General features: G+C 40.5%; 1 protein-coding gene across 1 annotated transcript in view; it reads right to left on the bottom strand.

Moving 5' to 3' along the window:
• The window catches only part of SDC2 (syndecan 2), a 101,332-nt gene extending 85,469 nt beyond the window's left edge, over nt 1-15,863 (bottom strand). The window contains exon 1 of the mRNA XM_045004051.1: nt 15,376-15,863. Within this exon, the coding sequence (XP_044859986.1) occupies nt 15,376-15,435 (60 nt within the window). The 5' untranslated portion in view covers nt 15,436-15,863. The remainder of the gene's footprint in view (nt 1-15,375) is intronic.
• Between the last annotated feature and the right edge of the window lie 506 nt (nt 15,864-16,369).

Raw genomic sequence — 16,369 nt, forward strand, 5'->3', positions numbered from 1 at the left:
CTAGCTTTCTACTCAACTATGGAGTTCCAACTGAAACGTCACAACAAACAGGTTTAGTTCCCAAGGACTTAAAGACACAAGACCAAAGTGTGCACTCATTTAACCATCATCATTAAAGGGGAATTTCCTATTAAGGTAATAATTGGAGATGTACCAATCTCCTAGAACTGGAAGGGACCTTGAAAGGTCATTGAGTCCAGCCCCCTGCCTTCACTAGCAGGACCAATTTTTGCCTGAGATCCCTAAGTGGCCCCCTCAAGGATTGAACTCACAACCCAGGGTTTAGCAGGCCAATGCTCAAACCACTGAGCTATCCCTCCCCCCTAAAGTGATTTGTACAAAAATATAAAGGCATATAGTATGCATTTAAAAAAAAAATCTACTGCATGTATGGGTACCGTAGGCTCAGACATGTAAATATAGCTTAAAAAGTCTATGGACCCTTATAGGATTGTTTCTCAAATAAATGTCCTCTAGAGCAGTGTGTCAATCCTATCATGGATTGCGCCTCTCTGATTTTACCCTTGAATTCCACGAGTGTCTCTTTTTAGGCAGCCAAAGGAAGAAGTGTCACTTAAGGGTAGGTGTAAGTGTCTGTGGGGGGTTCGAGGGTTAATAAGTTGCTCATGATGCAGGGTGTGCATAAGCAAGCTCTCAGACAGCAGCTGCTGAGCTGAGGATAATCCTTCAAGAGTTCTGCTACAGAACCCTTCTTCTTTCTACCCTAGTGAAAATGCTTGGCAGCAAGCCTGTGTTGGTTGGACCGTATGTTCCAGACACATTACGCCAGTGACTGGTGTGGAATTGACTTAGAGAAAGTCAGGATCTTTCTCTTTTTAGATTTGTTCTGTAGTGCACATGCATGTTTATATAGGCTGTCATGGTAGAGTAACTGTCATTTTTTCCTTGCGGTATCCATGGAAAAAAAGATAATCAATGAAAAACTGAAGTAGTAAACTGTACTAACATGCTGCCAATATTGAAGCACTGTGATTAAAATATTTGGCACGGGGTTCTATGTTTGTTTGGGGTTTGTGTTTTGTCTCTCCCTCCCCCCCACCTTGCAATAGTAACATAACTGTGATTAAAGTGAATTTACAATTAGGTTAGTTTCAAATACTAGGCACCCTTAACTTACTATTTCTTGCTTTACTCAATTTTTATTTACATTGTGCCTTCTACCTTGAAATCACAGTTATTGTTTTTATCCTTTACACAGACAAGTGCAGTCAGACTATGTTTCAAAGGGCACCCAATGTGTTGTGCATCATTTGAAAAATGTCATCTCTACCAAAACATTGCCCCTGGTCCCCAAAAAGTCATTATTCAGTAAATCCTAAGATTTGAGATAAACCTAGAGCTGGCTCTGCACACTAATTTTCCAACAGTTTTTTGGGGGAGGGGACGGAGATGAAGGGTTAAAGTGTTCAAATAAGGTTGGGACCCATCTCTGCTTAAACATTTGCTTTACAGGGTTTAACACTATCAAATATCCATGCTTGTCAAGCCGGAAAAGGAGAAAGACTGAAGGCATTCTGAAACAGGGTTAAGGTATCTGGTTGAGCACTGTAAACTCCCTCCTATCGGTCCCATGAATACTGCAGAGCTGGCACAGTAAGGAGCAGCCTTGAATTCTGGTAATGATTAGTTTGGCAGAAGTAGGGAGCAGTTCACAGCTCCCCACAGCCAAACCATAGAGCACTGGCATTTTGTGATTATGGTATCCTAAGGAAGCACATTTTGAAAAAGGGGAGAGCACAGAAACTGGACATGAAGCAGCACCAAAGTGTAAACAGTAATTAAGTATTTATATTGCCTTAATAACTATGAATTATGGGGTTATTGGAATTCCTAAGTCAAGGCAAGGCACCACAATAAAGCTGAGACTATGATGGAAAATTCTGTGATAATTTTCCAACAGCCTGGCAGCTAGACTGCTACTAGCAACAGTACCAACGCTAGCTTAGATGGGGTTTAGGAGTCTGGGATTTTGGTGTTTATTTTGAAACATCTTGTAACAAACACCGGAGCAATGCCAACTCTGGCACTGATTCAATCGTACCATTATTGAAAAGTGGGACAAAATTTTCTAGACTTGGCCTAACTGAGCAATTTTTAGAGACATAATCAAGTCACATCTGTTGTGAATTATTTAGCAAGAAATCAAAAAAATTAAAACATGCAACAAAACTAAGAAAAAGGGACCCTATTCTGCAAATAATTAACATTCCAGAATCTGGTGCTTTATTTCAGTGGAAAATGAAGTGACCATTATTTTAACTACTTGCCATTTTTCAGAGAGACTCATTAAAATAAAGAGCAACATGACAACATTAAAAAACCTCCTCCTCATGCATGTAGTGAGTACCACACTTCAAGTTCAATTTCCATTCACAAAAGTCTCAAGCAAACAAGTCTCTCATAATAAAGGCTAATTGACAACTGCAGAGTACAAAATAAGTGACTGCCTCTACTTAATTGAAGGTCATTCCTGTTAAGCTGTATGCTATATTTAACACTAGCCTTGTAATGGCTGCTTCTATTCAAATTCTGGGCAGCGAGATGTGTGTGTTTAAGACATGAAGAATCTACCATCAAAACCTTTTGCAACAAACTAGCAGGACAAGGCAGGCTTGCTCTTTCCTCAACAAAACTAGGTCAGGATTGCTTTGAATGGGTCCATTTGAAGACTATACCAGACTTCAGATCAAATACTTTTTAGTGGATTAGAACTAACAGTTTAATTATTACTAGTGCTATATATATTGCTGCCTGCTTCTCCACCTGTGGAAAATTAAATGGCCTATATTTCTAAATTCCCCAGAATAAGTCACTGAGTCAAAGAGTCGTATATATTTCAGATTCCAACAACAGGGGGAAAAAAACATAATTCAAGAAGCAGCATTTCATTTAAAAGGGTGAGTGAAAACTGCCACAGAAAAATTGGAAAATTAGTTAAATGCCCTCTGTATATGCGAGAGAAGAATATGTATGTTACATATACTTACATTCTCTAAAAAAAACCAAAAAAAACCCTACACATCAAGATTGCAGTGAACAGTTCAAAGTCAGGAAATGTCAATATTAAAGATACACATGTGATCTTATCTCTGCTCCCTGTGCATGTGCACAGCCTTTAATTATACGATCAAATCCTATTATTTCTGCAGGATCCCTGCTTCACTTACCACACAGTTTGGAAAAGCATCAAGTGAAAAAGACTCATTCAGTGTCAAAATTCTGTTCTGAGTAGTCTTCAAAGATGTCCCCACATAAAGCACACTTCAGTAGCCCAATTTAGATCTGTTCCCCGATATCTAATGCACCAAGTTATATATTACATCATCTTCCCAACTCAGTTTCATCCTTCATGCCAACTACTAGCAAGTATGGACAATAGGCCATATATTCCAATTACCTTGTTCCACTCATGCACCCCATTATGATAAATGCACACATACTTAACCTCATATACACAAGTCGTCCCACAGACCTGTGCACGTACGCAAGAGTTTACAAGATCAGGATCACAGCCATTAGTTTTAACTTTCAAGTGACCGACCTGGGTCTTCATTCCTCCCAATACCCATGCACAGAAATGCACGTCTGCATAGAACAGTTACGGACAGCTTTTGTTAATTCTTTGCCCCAAATATACCAACAACAGTTAATAAATAAATCATACTCTCAGACAGACAAAACAGGTGGGTTTTTAGCAGGGATTACGATTGTAGAAAAAAGTGATTTTAGAGCAAATTATAATTTATATTAGATTTGTATTATAAAAACAATCATTACAAAGTCAAGCTACTCAGAATTAAGATCTAAAATGTCTTAGAATTCTGATGTTTAAAGTATGAAAATTCACAATTAAATTCACCAAGAAAACCTTAGCTATTTCTACACACAAGAGATCTGCCATTGGTTACCCACCATCCTTTGTGTTTGTGTTTGTTTTTGTTTTGTTTTTTTGGCACTCCCCCTAGCACTACTGGCTAACACAGTTGGAGAGGTGTTAGGCTGGGTTCCCAATTCAATTGTGTTAGCTAACTTGATTAAGCTAACTCAGCAGAACTAAAGCTTTTACTTTTTTGGGGGGGTGGGGGGCTGTACAGATTCATAGAGAAATCCTGAGGAAACAAAAACAAACTACTGAAAAACCGTATCTCAGAACAATTTCATCTCAGGGACCACAAAAACTGGAATTTATTACTCTTAATCATACGGTAGTTGTGCCAACTCCAGCCTTCTTTACAGCCATAGTTTACAGAAAGATGTACTTTACAAATTCCTGGTTGAACAAATAGCATTTCCTGAAAGTGGTCATTTCTCACTCTTCTTTGAGATTCCATGTTCCAAATGTCACTACATGCACAGCTAGTATATCAATATATAAAATTCTAACACTTACATGAAAGGGCGAAGGTTGGTATGGTAAAGGACTATCATACTGAACATGGAGTCATTTATGCATGAAATTAGTCCTCTTAGTTTCAATGCTCTTCTTGTAAACTGGAGAAGTACTAAGTTAAGACGTCTCCAAAGTTAGATGTGCACAGCCATAGATTAGGTTCAAAGTGGTTATGGGGAGCTTAAAAAATAAAAAACAAGTGATCATGGGAAGGTGGCAGGGTATGGCCACTGTACCAGCTCAAGATGTTCACAGGCACGAGTGTACTTTAACCTCAGAAAAGATACTTCAACATCTTATAAAGGAGGCATTGAGGGTGTCTGAGTCCACCAACGGCCAGAGTCTGACACACTTGTGTTCATTAACTTAGTCCACTGAATACGCTCACTGAATTGAATGGGACTATTCATGAAATAAGATGCTACTTCGGTAAGCATACAAACATCTGACCCTATGCAGTTATTGCAGCTTCCTGATAAAGTTTGTTATAATGCAAAATTATAATCCAGTTATCCAGCTACAGATATTCATCACCAAAGAAGAAAGATCATGATCTCCTAGCCAGCTGGGAGGGGTGGGGACAGAAGAACAGTATGAGTTATGAGTGGTGTCTGGGAATCCAGCAGCAGCCAAGGATACAAGATTTTCTGCATTTGAACCACAGCAACAAAAGATGGTCATACTCCCAGAGCATCACTGTGGGGGTAAGTGATATTTTCAGCTTGGCAGTAGTGTAAAACAGAGTGATCTCACATATCATTTAGGCCCTGATCCTACAGGCATTCACACAGGCAGAGCTTTGTGTACTTCAGTGGAGACTGGCGTAAGTGCAGGGGTTTGCCCATGAACATGTCAGTACAGGATCTGAGCCTTAGTGCCCACATATGTAAAAGTATCTTACATTGTATTGTGGAAAACAATATTGTCCTTGAAATATGTATTGTCCATGGTCTCAGACAGCCACCAGTAAGACATACTGTATGATTTACCCAGCCCTACTCCACTGGTATAGACCCAGGTCCCGACAGTAACCCTAGTTACACTATTCTTAGGTGATACAGTGCTGTGAATGGAGTACTGTGATGATGGTGTTTACTTTTTAAAATGGTACCCATTGTACGAAACTCCCACTGCTTCTCCTTTAACCTCAATCCCTGCAGAATCTTCAACAGTTCCCAGGAAGGATCCAAATATTATAGAGTAGGTTGGAGACTGCGTCCAGGATGCACATGGTTAGATCAGAGCAATCAGACCTGCACAGTCCAGTTATGCTCTTTCAATCAATCAAGGCAGTGTCAGGTACAGCCATAAGAACCTACACGCTAAACGTGATCCTGAGGTGTTCCGTTAGCCAGAGGTTCACCTATTTACATACCTAGGCATTTATACCACGTTCACCAGTGTGTAATCGAAACACTTATCCTGTCACTACAGCTCAGGAGGGCAGAGGTGATGTTGAAGAAGGGGCAGGTCTAAGGGCAGGTCTACAGTAGAAGCGCTACATTGGTGCAGCTGCACTGCTGTGAAGCGTCTGGTGAAGATGCTCTATGCGGACGGGAAAGCACTCTCCCATCGGCATAGTAACTCCACCTCCGCAAGAGGTGGAAGCTATGTCGGCAGGAGAGCGTCTCCTGCCAACACAGTGCCAGTGTAGATAGTGCTTAGGTTGCTGTAACTTGCATTGATCAGGGGTTGTCTTTTTCACACCCTTGAGCAATGCAAGTTAGATCGACTTAAGCAGTGGTATAGACCTGCCCTAAGAGAAGAAGCAGGAACTAGACAGGACTGGACAACATTTTAAACATGCAATTAAATAGGACTTTTTAATATACATTGTAATTTAATCAAAGCTTTAAAAGTATGTCAAAAAAGATTCTCAAAGATTACCCTCTGTGCATAATGTATTTAGCTTGTGGAATTAAAGGAAAGATGCTGATGCTGTCTCTAACGTCCAGGAGTGCTAGAGGTAAGAGCTATGAAGACCAAATGCAATTTTTCAAAAGCAGTTTTGTTCTATGCCTATTTAACTAGCTGTCTTTCCAATGTTCTGTGGGGGATTTCTGTGGTACTTTAAAGATCTACAACATTTCTAAAAAAACAAAAACAGCTTCCAACTTTGAGCCACGAGTGGGAGTGTAACAAACATAGCTAGTTCAACACTCAACATAAAACACTCTCTGGAATATCTCATGTTTCTGCAGAAACATGGCAGCTTCATTTTAAACCACTCAATGTTACAGTGAAAAAACATAGCTTCATTGCTGAGAAATAACCAAGTAACATGCTGAGGAAATTATAAACAACCCCACTGAAGACCAGAGACTGGAAGCTACATATGGCATTTTAAATACAATAGACAGATATAAAACGTTCATCGAGTTAATAAAGCAGCAGCAACACCCAACCTCATCCTCAACATTCTGTACTAATCTTCCTTGGGACAGACACTGTTTTCTTCTCTTCCCCTCCTCCCCTTTTAAATGTATTCTCCATACATATTATCTGCTGCTACTGCATTTTTGGAGAACTTTTTACCATCAACTTTATGTAAGCAATCTATTCATGTCACTAATTTTTTTATATGCGTACATCCTATTCCTGGACTCCTCCTCCCCTTGCTGCACAAAAATTTACATTGATAAACTTTCACCATTGATACAAGAGACCCATATGTAAGTCTTGTGCATCAATGAGTTGCCAGACCTAATTATATAATAGGAGGTGAATTCCCACTTCAATAAAATCACAGAACATATGTTTGATGTCCCTAATCCACAGGAAATTCACAAAGTGTAATGTACTCCCAGCAATGTTAGCCTGGCCCATTGATGCATACACAGTATTTTGCATTACTGTTTATGATGCTAAATGTGTGCCTCAAAATGCATGTGCAGTGTGGCAGATTTAATATTAGTGTGGGAAGCTTAAACTTTGGATTCCTGACTTATGGTATGTTTACATTACACTGAATTAGTTTTTTCCTATATCTTCTTTGCGGGATTTTTTGTTTTTGTTTTTTAAATACCAGAAAAAACCATCAAACTGATGTATTTACAACTCCATATTTGACTGTGGGATCACACAATATGGAAAAATACCAAAAATGGTTTGACATTAAATGAAAGGGGATGTTTTTGGTTTGGAATCAATTTACGGAACACTCTGAACCAGGGAACTCTCCATCCAAAAGGAGTAGGATTGCTTAACTGAGCAAAAGGAGAATCTGCACTTTGAATGACAGTCCACGGGCCTGCAAGCACTGTCTCGTAATTTGCCTCTACAGTCTCCCATCTAAATACTGATCAAGCCCAACCAAGATCTGCTTTTAAAGTCAGATGAGATAAAGCATATTCAGACCAGCACAAACCTTGACTGAGGTGTTCCATTCAGCCAGAAGTTCACCTATTTATCTAGCTAGGCATTTATACTATGCTCACCACTGTCGAATCTGAACACCTACCCTGTCGCTAAAACTCAGGCAGCAGAAGGAGGCAGGCTGACCTACAAAACAGTTTCCCCATGGAAGGAGAGGAAGATTGAAAAAGACCTCTGGAAAACTGTTCTTACATTGATGAAGGACCCATTTTGTTGACTCATTTGTGGATGCAGGAAAAGTATTCTTCACTTAGGGTGCCGATGCTTGTAAAGCCAGGCTGGTCAAGCATCCAGATGCTCTCTGAAAAGGGCTACAATTCCCATAATTTATGCATTGGCAGTATTTTTTTAAATTACATTAGCCCATTAGCTTAACATTTCTGAATTGTCTTGCAAGTGAGAAGTTAAGGATGGTTATTAGATACACGAAAAGATCTGAAAGACTACAAGCAACCTTCAATCATATACAAACTCCGCCAAAAAAAAAAATACAAACTTGTGAAACTAATGAAATAATAGCAATAAGAAAATGTGATACATCATATAATATTTAAAATACAGATGGTACTAGACTTGTGGTTAAATGATTGGAATGCTAATGGATATTTTGATTCAATTCCTGGCTCTACCACAGAATTTCGGTTTCATTTTGGGCAAATCACTTAATCGTGCTGCATCTTTAGAGAGTACAGAGTGTTTATTTGTCTTCATGCACATAATTCAAACATAGTTTAATGGATTTTATCTAAACTTCCCAAAATAAATTCACCTTTGGGCTGAAACAATTTAGCCTAAAAGGGAAATTTGAGTAAGCTGTTGTGTAGCACTAAAAATAAGGATTTAGAATGAAATGCCCAACTCACACTTGAGTTAAACATTGCTTATGTGGCACTATAATAGCTTATTTACTGACAAGGACAAATTCCACAGATTCATCATTGCACCATTAGTCATTATTTCACTCTAAATGAACCCACTGCTCTAGATCCAGACAAAAATAATTCACTCAGTGTATGTATGTCCTCTAGTACAATAATTTTTCCACTGCTGTTGCAGAGCACACACATTTCAGGTTACTGCCTTTAATATCTAGCATCCTTTTGATATTATCCCTCAGGACCATGCTATTCAAAAAAAAACAAAACCACTCAAAATAGAGATCGTTATTGTTACAGGGTCAGTCATTAATGCACTCTCTTTTGAATAAAGACTTCAAATCATGTTTCAATCTGAACAAGAGAAATCATGTTCTCTGAACAGTCATGAAATGTAATCTATGCATAAATTACCAGGTCTGTAAAGATTACCACTTGTCTTATAAGCATGAACTAAAGACAACTAAACAAAATCTGTTCACAGAACAGCCTAAAGTAGTTCTCCCATACTTGCTACAACAGGAAACCATGTCATGCCACTCCAGTAATGTGACTTGAACCAAGACCAAATTGCTCACTTATTGCTTGCTGCAGTTAAGACAAGAGGCACAGCATAAAAGACATCTTTATGGCTTAGATACAAGCAGTGTCTTACAAAGCAGTGTCTAGAATAAGCTTTCCAGTCTCAAAAAACAACATCTCTCTGTTAAAAAAATATAGTCAGTCAAATCTAATAAGATTACAAAAAGGTGCTTTTCCAGAACTAGACAAGCACTCTTTGTTCAAAGTCTGAGCCTCAATAAAGCTAGTAATTCTCTGCCATAAGGAAAATGTTTGAACTAGTGAATGAATGGAAAAAGTCAATTTGGTAGGATAATCTGATTAATAAATGCCAGCAGCAAAGGCATATGGATATCTTAAGACAATTGGTGATGAAAAGAGAGGCATACAAAAATCCGTTCAATGTATCAGTTAGTTCCTAAGGTCTCCTGCTTGTCCCTTTAAGAGGCTCCTCTGCATGCCCAAGATTCCCTGCTTTACAAGTTACACACAATGTTTAAGGTAGCAATCCTCTTCTGATGAAAGACTGGATCATGGATGTCTTTCAAATCCCACTGATGTCTTTCCTCCTAATTAGCTGGAGGAGTCCTTGCTGATCAGTATAAAGAAATGATCTCTAATCAAGAAGGAATTTGTCAGGAGCCAGGTAGGGCATTCAAAGCCAATGCTATTAGATTTATGTTTAATGGACTGTTAAAAAGGGAGAACAATCCAACATTCAGAGATGCTAAAAAACACAGGAAAATAGGATGCAAAAAACAAGCTGGGGATTTTTAAAAATCCACACCTCTACTATCCAGTCTGGCCTTGTTTGGGTCATCTTGAGTTTTAGTGATAGACATGTATAACTGGGGGGAAAGGCAGGAAGTGTTATATAAATCCATGGGATGCCCACATCTTCAATACTGCATGTAGATGTGGTCATCCCATCTCAGAAAAGATATATTGGAATTGAAAAAGGTTCAGAACAGGGCAACAAAATGATTAGGGGTATGGAACAGCTGTCACATGAGGAGAGATTAATAAGACCGGGACTTTTCAGCTTGGAAATGAGACAACTAAGCAGGGGGATATGATAGAGGTCTATAAAATCATGACAGGTGTGGAGAAAGTAAATAAGGAAGTGTTATTTACTCCTTCTCATAACACAAGAACTAGGGGTCACCAAATGAAATTAATAGGCAACAGGTTTAAAACGAACAAAGGGAAGTATTTCTTCACACAACACACAGTCAACCTGTGGAACGCCTTGCCAGAGGACGTTGTGGGAGCCAGAACTGTAGCAGAGTTCAAAAAAGAACTAGATAAATTCCTGGAGGATAGGTCCATCAATGGCTATTAGCCAGGATGGGCAGGGATGGTGTCCCTAGCCTCTGTTTGCCAGAAGCTGGGAATGGGCGACAGGGAATGGATCACTTGATGATTACCTGTTCTGTTCATTCCCTCTGGGGCACCCTGGCACTGGCCACGGTCAGAAGATAGGATAATGGGCTAGATGGATCTTTGGTCTGATCCAGTATGGCCATCGTTATGAGGTCTAGATCCACCCAAGGCAGATTTGCTCTTCAGTGGTGTGAGGAAGATCCATGCAAGTGAAAGTCCATCTTCATCACATCATCTGAAGCACCCTATCCAGCCCAAACCCACCACAGCAGGCAGCCAAGCCGCACTAACACCTCTGCTTCTATGTCCAAGCATCATCCAATTGTGGGACCAGATCCCAAAACGCCAAGGAGTTCATCTTAATCTGTCCCTGAATATTAGGCTCTCATCTACTTTCTAATAATTATCTATTCAGTGACTACAGTTGACAGAGACATAAAAGACAACGTCTCTGCCCCTAAGGACTTCCAAGTATTAAATGAGATGCATTGCTGGCTTCATGGCTACCATGTTTTAAATGGAAATTGGTTTATGACCAAAGGCCAAATAGTCAACTGGGTTTCAATATTTTAAGTTTAAAAACATGTATTGAACTAGGAAGCCTCAAAGTTTAGCTCAGCCCCAACTATCCTCTGACAAATGAAAATATTTCCAAGTACATGACAGTGCTAAAAATATATTAAAAATACACACCAGCGTAAGTCTGTCGAAGCACAGCCAGTATCAAAGTGGTTCAGTAATTTCAGATGTTTAACAAGGTATTTTAAATATACATGGATGAAGCACTGGGATGGGTCTAGTCAGAAATGTAGCTAAAGTAAGAAGGAGCATCTATGACACACTATGTTAGCGTTGATTCAGAGTAGCAGCTGTGTTAGTCTGTATCCGCAAAAAGAACAGGAGTACTTGTGGCACCTTAAAGACTAACAAATGTATTTGAGCATAAGCTTTCATGGATGTGCCAGATACTTAACAAGACACTATAAGGAAATACCCCACCCTCTGGTTTGGAGTAAATATGGTCCCCTCAATGTGTCTTTACAGTCAATGTATGTACATTGGGAAAAGCAAGATTTAAAAGTAACCTTTGTTTAGAAATGCAGTGAGATACTCAGAGTAGCCCAGCGGATTAAACTAAATTTACTGAAAAATGGACAATCTAGGAGGTAGATAAACCTAACATGACTCATTGCTTCATTTTTCCTCTCACTCAGATATCTGTCTCCAAAGTCCATATCATTATTCCCCCTCAATTCAATACCAAACAGCCCAAAACTCACAGGCAACTAGGACACAACAAGTCAATACAGGAAAAGATTTTAGATTTAAGCTCTTAAGAGGTCAAATATTTTTCAGATGATACTGGATACTGCCCTAATATTTATCCTTTTAATGGCTGAAACACACGGTGTCATAGTCTATGCTGTATTTTTACTTCTCAGCACTCAGACTATAAGAGGGAAAACACACTGCGGAGATTTATTACTAAATTAATGTTGATATGTCATTGTACAGTGTTATTTTGTACTAAAAACAAGAGACCAATCATGTGCATTGTTGGGCTTTTTGTAATAAAGCGCAGCACACAGATTCAAGAGATACTGTTAATTTCTTGTGCAAACAGAATCACTCCTTTTTAAAATTCTGCCTAATTTATCTCCATAAAAATGGAATGCTGGAGGTTCTTGTGTATTCTTGTCTTTTTTTTTTCCCCAGAAAGCTACTACAATCAGACTTACAAACAACTACTTGACAATGCCCCCTGAGAAATGGTAGATTTTTAAACATCCATATTAATTCCTCTTATCTCCAAGATTCCTTCATTTTTATTAATAACAATGTTTATAAAATCCTCCTCTATCTTTTCCTAAAGATAGCTCTAAGAAAACTTAACTAGAGAGGACAGTACATATTTACAGCCAGATACTAGAGACACAGTGAAAGAGCAATTATTCCTCCTTTACTTATAAAATAGTTTCACAACTTTCCTCCAGCTGCAAAGGCACTACACTAAAGGCAAGCAGCCAGCACTGCTCCCCTAGATACTTTATGCTGCACTTCCATTAACCCATAAACCAAGCAGCACTGATACATTCCCACAAACTGGCCTCATGGCTCACAGCGGAAGAAGGCAATAGTCCTAAGGCAAAACATAAAACTTAATACTTTACTAATTGCTGTGGCATTTTAATGGTTACCACACCATCACAGAACTTCACAATTATGGCACTTCTAAAAGCAATTATAGCTGTAAACTTTAAATAGAAAGTATTAAAATATACTGTACCTCACTAAAGACTTGCTATAATTTACTGAGTCGAATTTTTATTTTTCATAATACAAACTCAAATCACTAGTTATGCTGGGTTGTATCTTTTTAGTTATTTAAAAAAATATTAGCCTTAAATGGCTTTCATGAACGACTGGCTCACCACTAAACAGAGATTCTTTATTGTGTTCATATTTAAGTAATATCTAAACCACTTTCAAAAGATACTGCATGTGAGTTAATATTGTTTACCACAGTGGAGCAGTTCATTGTAATTGAATTAAATTGTCAGGGTACTTTAATTTCATATTCAGAAATGTTAAAGACCCTAAAAATACTGAAGCAGCAATGTAGTTTCATGTCACCTTCCCTCAGAGAATTTCAAAGCACTTTACAAGCATTAGTGAAAAAGCCTCAAATGCTAGTAAGGTATTCTTATTCCCATTTTATGGAGAGAGAAAGAAAGACACAGAAGGTAAGTGACTCTTTCCCTACAAGAGATTCAAATCCTTGCAGCTGACTTTATTAACTAGAGGGCCAAAGTTAGTGAAAATACATTTGTCGTTTTTGAAAGCATGCACAGCAACATTATACTAAAGCTTCCCAGAGAAAAACATCTGTAAAATGTTATCAGCGGAAGAGTCATCCTTAAACCTCTCCATGTTTTGAGGAGGCTCCACTTCTATGTTTCTCTCACAGAGGCGCTCTTGTTTTCCCTTACTGTGATTTTAGATACCAGATTGCCTGGAATGTTTCTCAAGGGTAAATACTCAGTCTGCGCCAGGAAGCTCCTTTTTCAAAGTATAAAATAGTCTGACAAGCTCAAATTCTCAATAAGTTTATTAAAAAAACCCTTAAAATGAAAAGAGGCAAGCTGAGATAAACAACGTCACTTTATGTGCTAGAGAAATAAGGGTATAAGACCTCAACTTTGCTGAGCTATTGATTTTTTTCGCTGTAGTTGTGATGCAAGTGTTACACAGAAAGCTGCACAGGGAATACAGAATGCAAGCAAATCCCTCCAGGGAGTCATGTTGACTCCAAATTTCACAAACTCGAGAACATTACTTCTAGCCTCCAAGTAAGGGGGGAGGGAGGAGAGAACACAAAAACACCTTATGGGAGCATTTTTTGTAGTCTTCTTTTACCTCAAAAAGTTATAACTTAATTAGGTCATACGGTAGGTAGTGGAGACACAAAATTCAGCCTTCTGGGGCAAGTAAGTGCTGTAACTAAATCCGTCAACTCACAAGGGCATTTTCAGGAACAGGGATTTGAGTTATTTTGTAAGGCAACAATTCCCTTCACTGCAGAAGAACTGAGGAAAGAATGAGAGGCAGGGCAGTGTATTGGAGAGCAAATCAGAAAATACATATAGTTCCTAAACCAGAGCATAGGAGTCAACTGAATAGCAAACTCCTACTACTTGGGTGGGAGAAGGGGGGAGGAAAAGCAGGAGACAGCAGTGCAACCACTTAAAGACCAAAAGTCTTCCACGGCCCTGAGCACCATTGTTACAGCCCAGAGGAACCCCTGGTGGTTTCTACAGCTGAAAAGCCTATTACTGACTGGAAAACAAGCAGGAAAGAGCACAAGAGAGACATTTTCTACATTCTAACTGTACCACCAAATGCCCCTCTCCACGCCACCAAAATGTATTAACCAGGAGAAGGAAATAATCTTTGCAAGTCGCAAACCTCCGAAAAGATAGGTTCCGACAGAAATTGCTGTCCTAGCATTATACACCGCGAGCTTAACCTAAATGCAATACGATTTTCAAACTTCTTTTTAGTGCAAGGCTGTGTGAATTCTGAGCCCCATCCTATCACGTTCGCCTCCAGTCCACCAACAACTCTGCAGCAGCAGAGCCCGGAAAAACACTAAACTTTATCTTCTAGGGTGCGAGGGTCACACCAAGGAGAGTCAAGTCTCTCACACACACTCTTCCCCCCTGCTCCCCCTCCCCCAACCACGGGCTGGCCTAGGGTTTGTTTTTGTTGTTAAGAAAAGAAGTCTTCAACTACCAACAGATGTCTGTGCGAATCATACTGTACAGCCCCCGCAAAGGGGGAAAACACACCCTTGGATGGATCATCAAAGTGACTTCAGCAGACTCCTGCTCAGCAGATGTAGCAGCAGCTCGTCCTTCCCCCCCAGCAGGGCTAAAGCCCCTTTCCTGAGCCAGTATGGAAGAAGCGCGTTTCTCCCCAAGGCAGCTTTGAGGCTCGTCTGTCTCTTTACACACACCCCCCCCAAAGTCTCCCACCAGAATTGGGGGGGGGGATTACTGCACAATCCCCTTCTCCCCAGGACTTTGCCTAGTCACTGCAAAGACTCAACAGGAGGGAGGAATCTCGGTACATCTGCAGAGTAACTCCTGCCCCTCTCGGAACTACATGGTGCCCGGCTGGGATACAGGCTTGTTTATCTGCAGCTTTCCCAAGAAAGCCACGCAGGGCTGGTGCTGCCACCCGCAGGTCCCCCACTCCCACCCGACTTACCGACTCCCCGGACACGTAGGCCACCAAGCCACAAGTGAGCAGTATCCACGCGCTCCGCATTATTCCCGGGGTGCAGGCGAGGCAGCTGCCGCTTCAGGCAAAACCCAGGCGCCGAGCGATCCCCGGCTGCTTTACCACCACCAGAGCCCGCAGCACCAGCAGCAGGGACCCCGGGCGCTCCGCTCCCTCCCTCCCGCAGCCGCCTCTGGCGCCGCCGCTTCTCACTTGTTGGCTGCCCGCAGGCAGGAATCCCACTAGACACAGGGCGGAGCTGGTTGGTTGGTTGGTCGGTCGGGGGGTGTCTCTCTCCTGCCCGGGGAGGATTTTATTTTTCCTGACACAGTTTCAGCTGCATCAATAAATGAGGGAGCAAAAGTTTGGGAGCGCGGAGGCAGCGGCTGGGAGAGCAGAGCTTTGCAGAGCGCTATCTGCTCCCTTCTCCCTCAGGCCAGAGTCTGCCTCCTCCTCTGCGTGTGAGAGGAGGCAGCAGTGCGACTCCTAGTTAAACCCAGGAGAAATTCCTGCAGGATTACAGCACCGATTGGCAGCTCAGGCAGCCAGTGGGAGGAGGGAGGATTTGCAGCAGCAGCTCTTTTTTCTCCTTCCACACATCCAAGCAACTTTTGTTTTTGGTGTCGTTCCCCCCCTTCTATTTTTTTTTTGCCCCCTTTAATACAAATTAAAACCATTTGCAACGCCGCGGGGCAACTGAGGGGAAAACGTTCCGCATGTTTTTTCTATTAAGTGTGAGAATTGGGCCGATATAAAAGAATAAACTTGGAAAGATTCTTTTTTATGACTCTGCAATCTGATTTTTTTTTATGCTTTCAGATCCTTGTTTGGAGTGGTGATCTCCCTTACCCCATCCCTCATTACATGTTACAATATGTTAACATCATAGCATGCAGTATTGCCAGCCTCAAGCATTCCAACATCATGAGACTGGCTCAAAAACAAAACAAAACACAAGATCGTTGAAGACTAGCATTTTGAG

The sequence above is a fragment of the Mauremys mutica genome, chromosome 2 (assembly GCF_020497125.1).
Source record: "Mauremys mutica isolate MM-2020 ecotype Southern chromosome 2, ASM2049712v1, whole genome shotgun sequence".
NCBI lineage: Eukaryota > Metazoa > Chordata > Testudines > Geoemydidae > Mauremys > Mauremys mutica.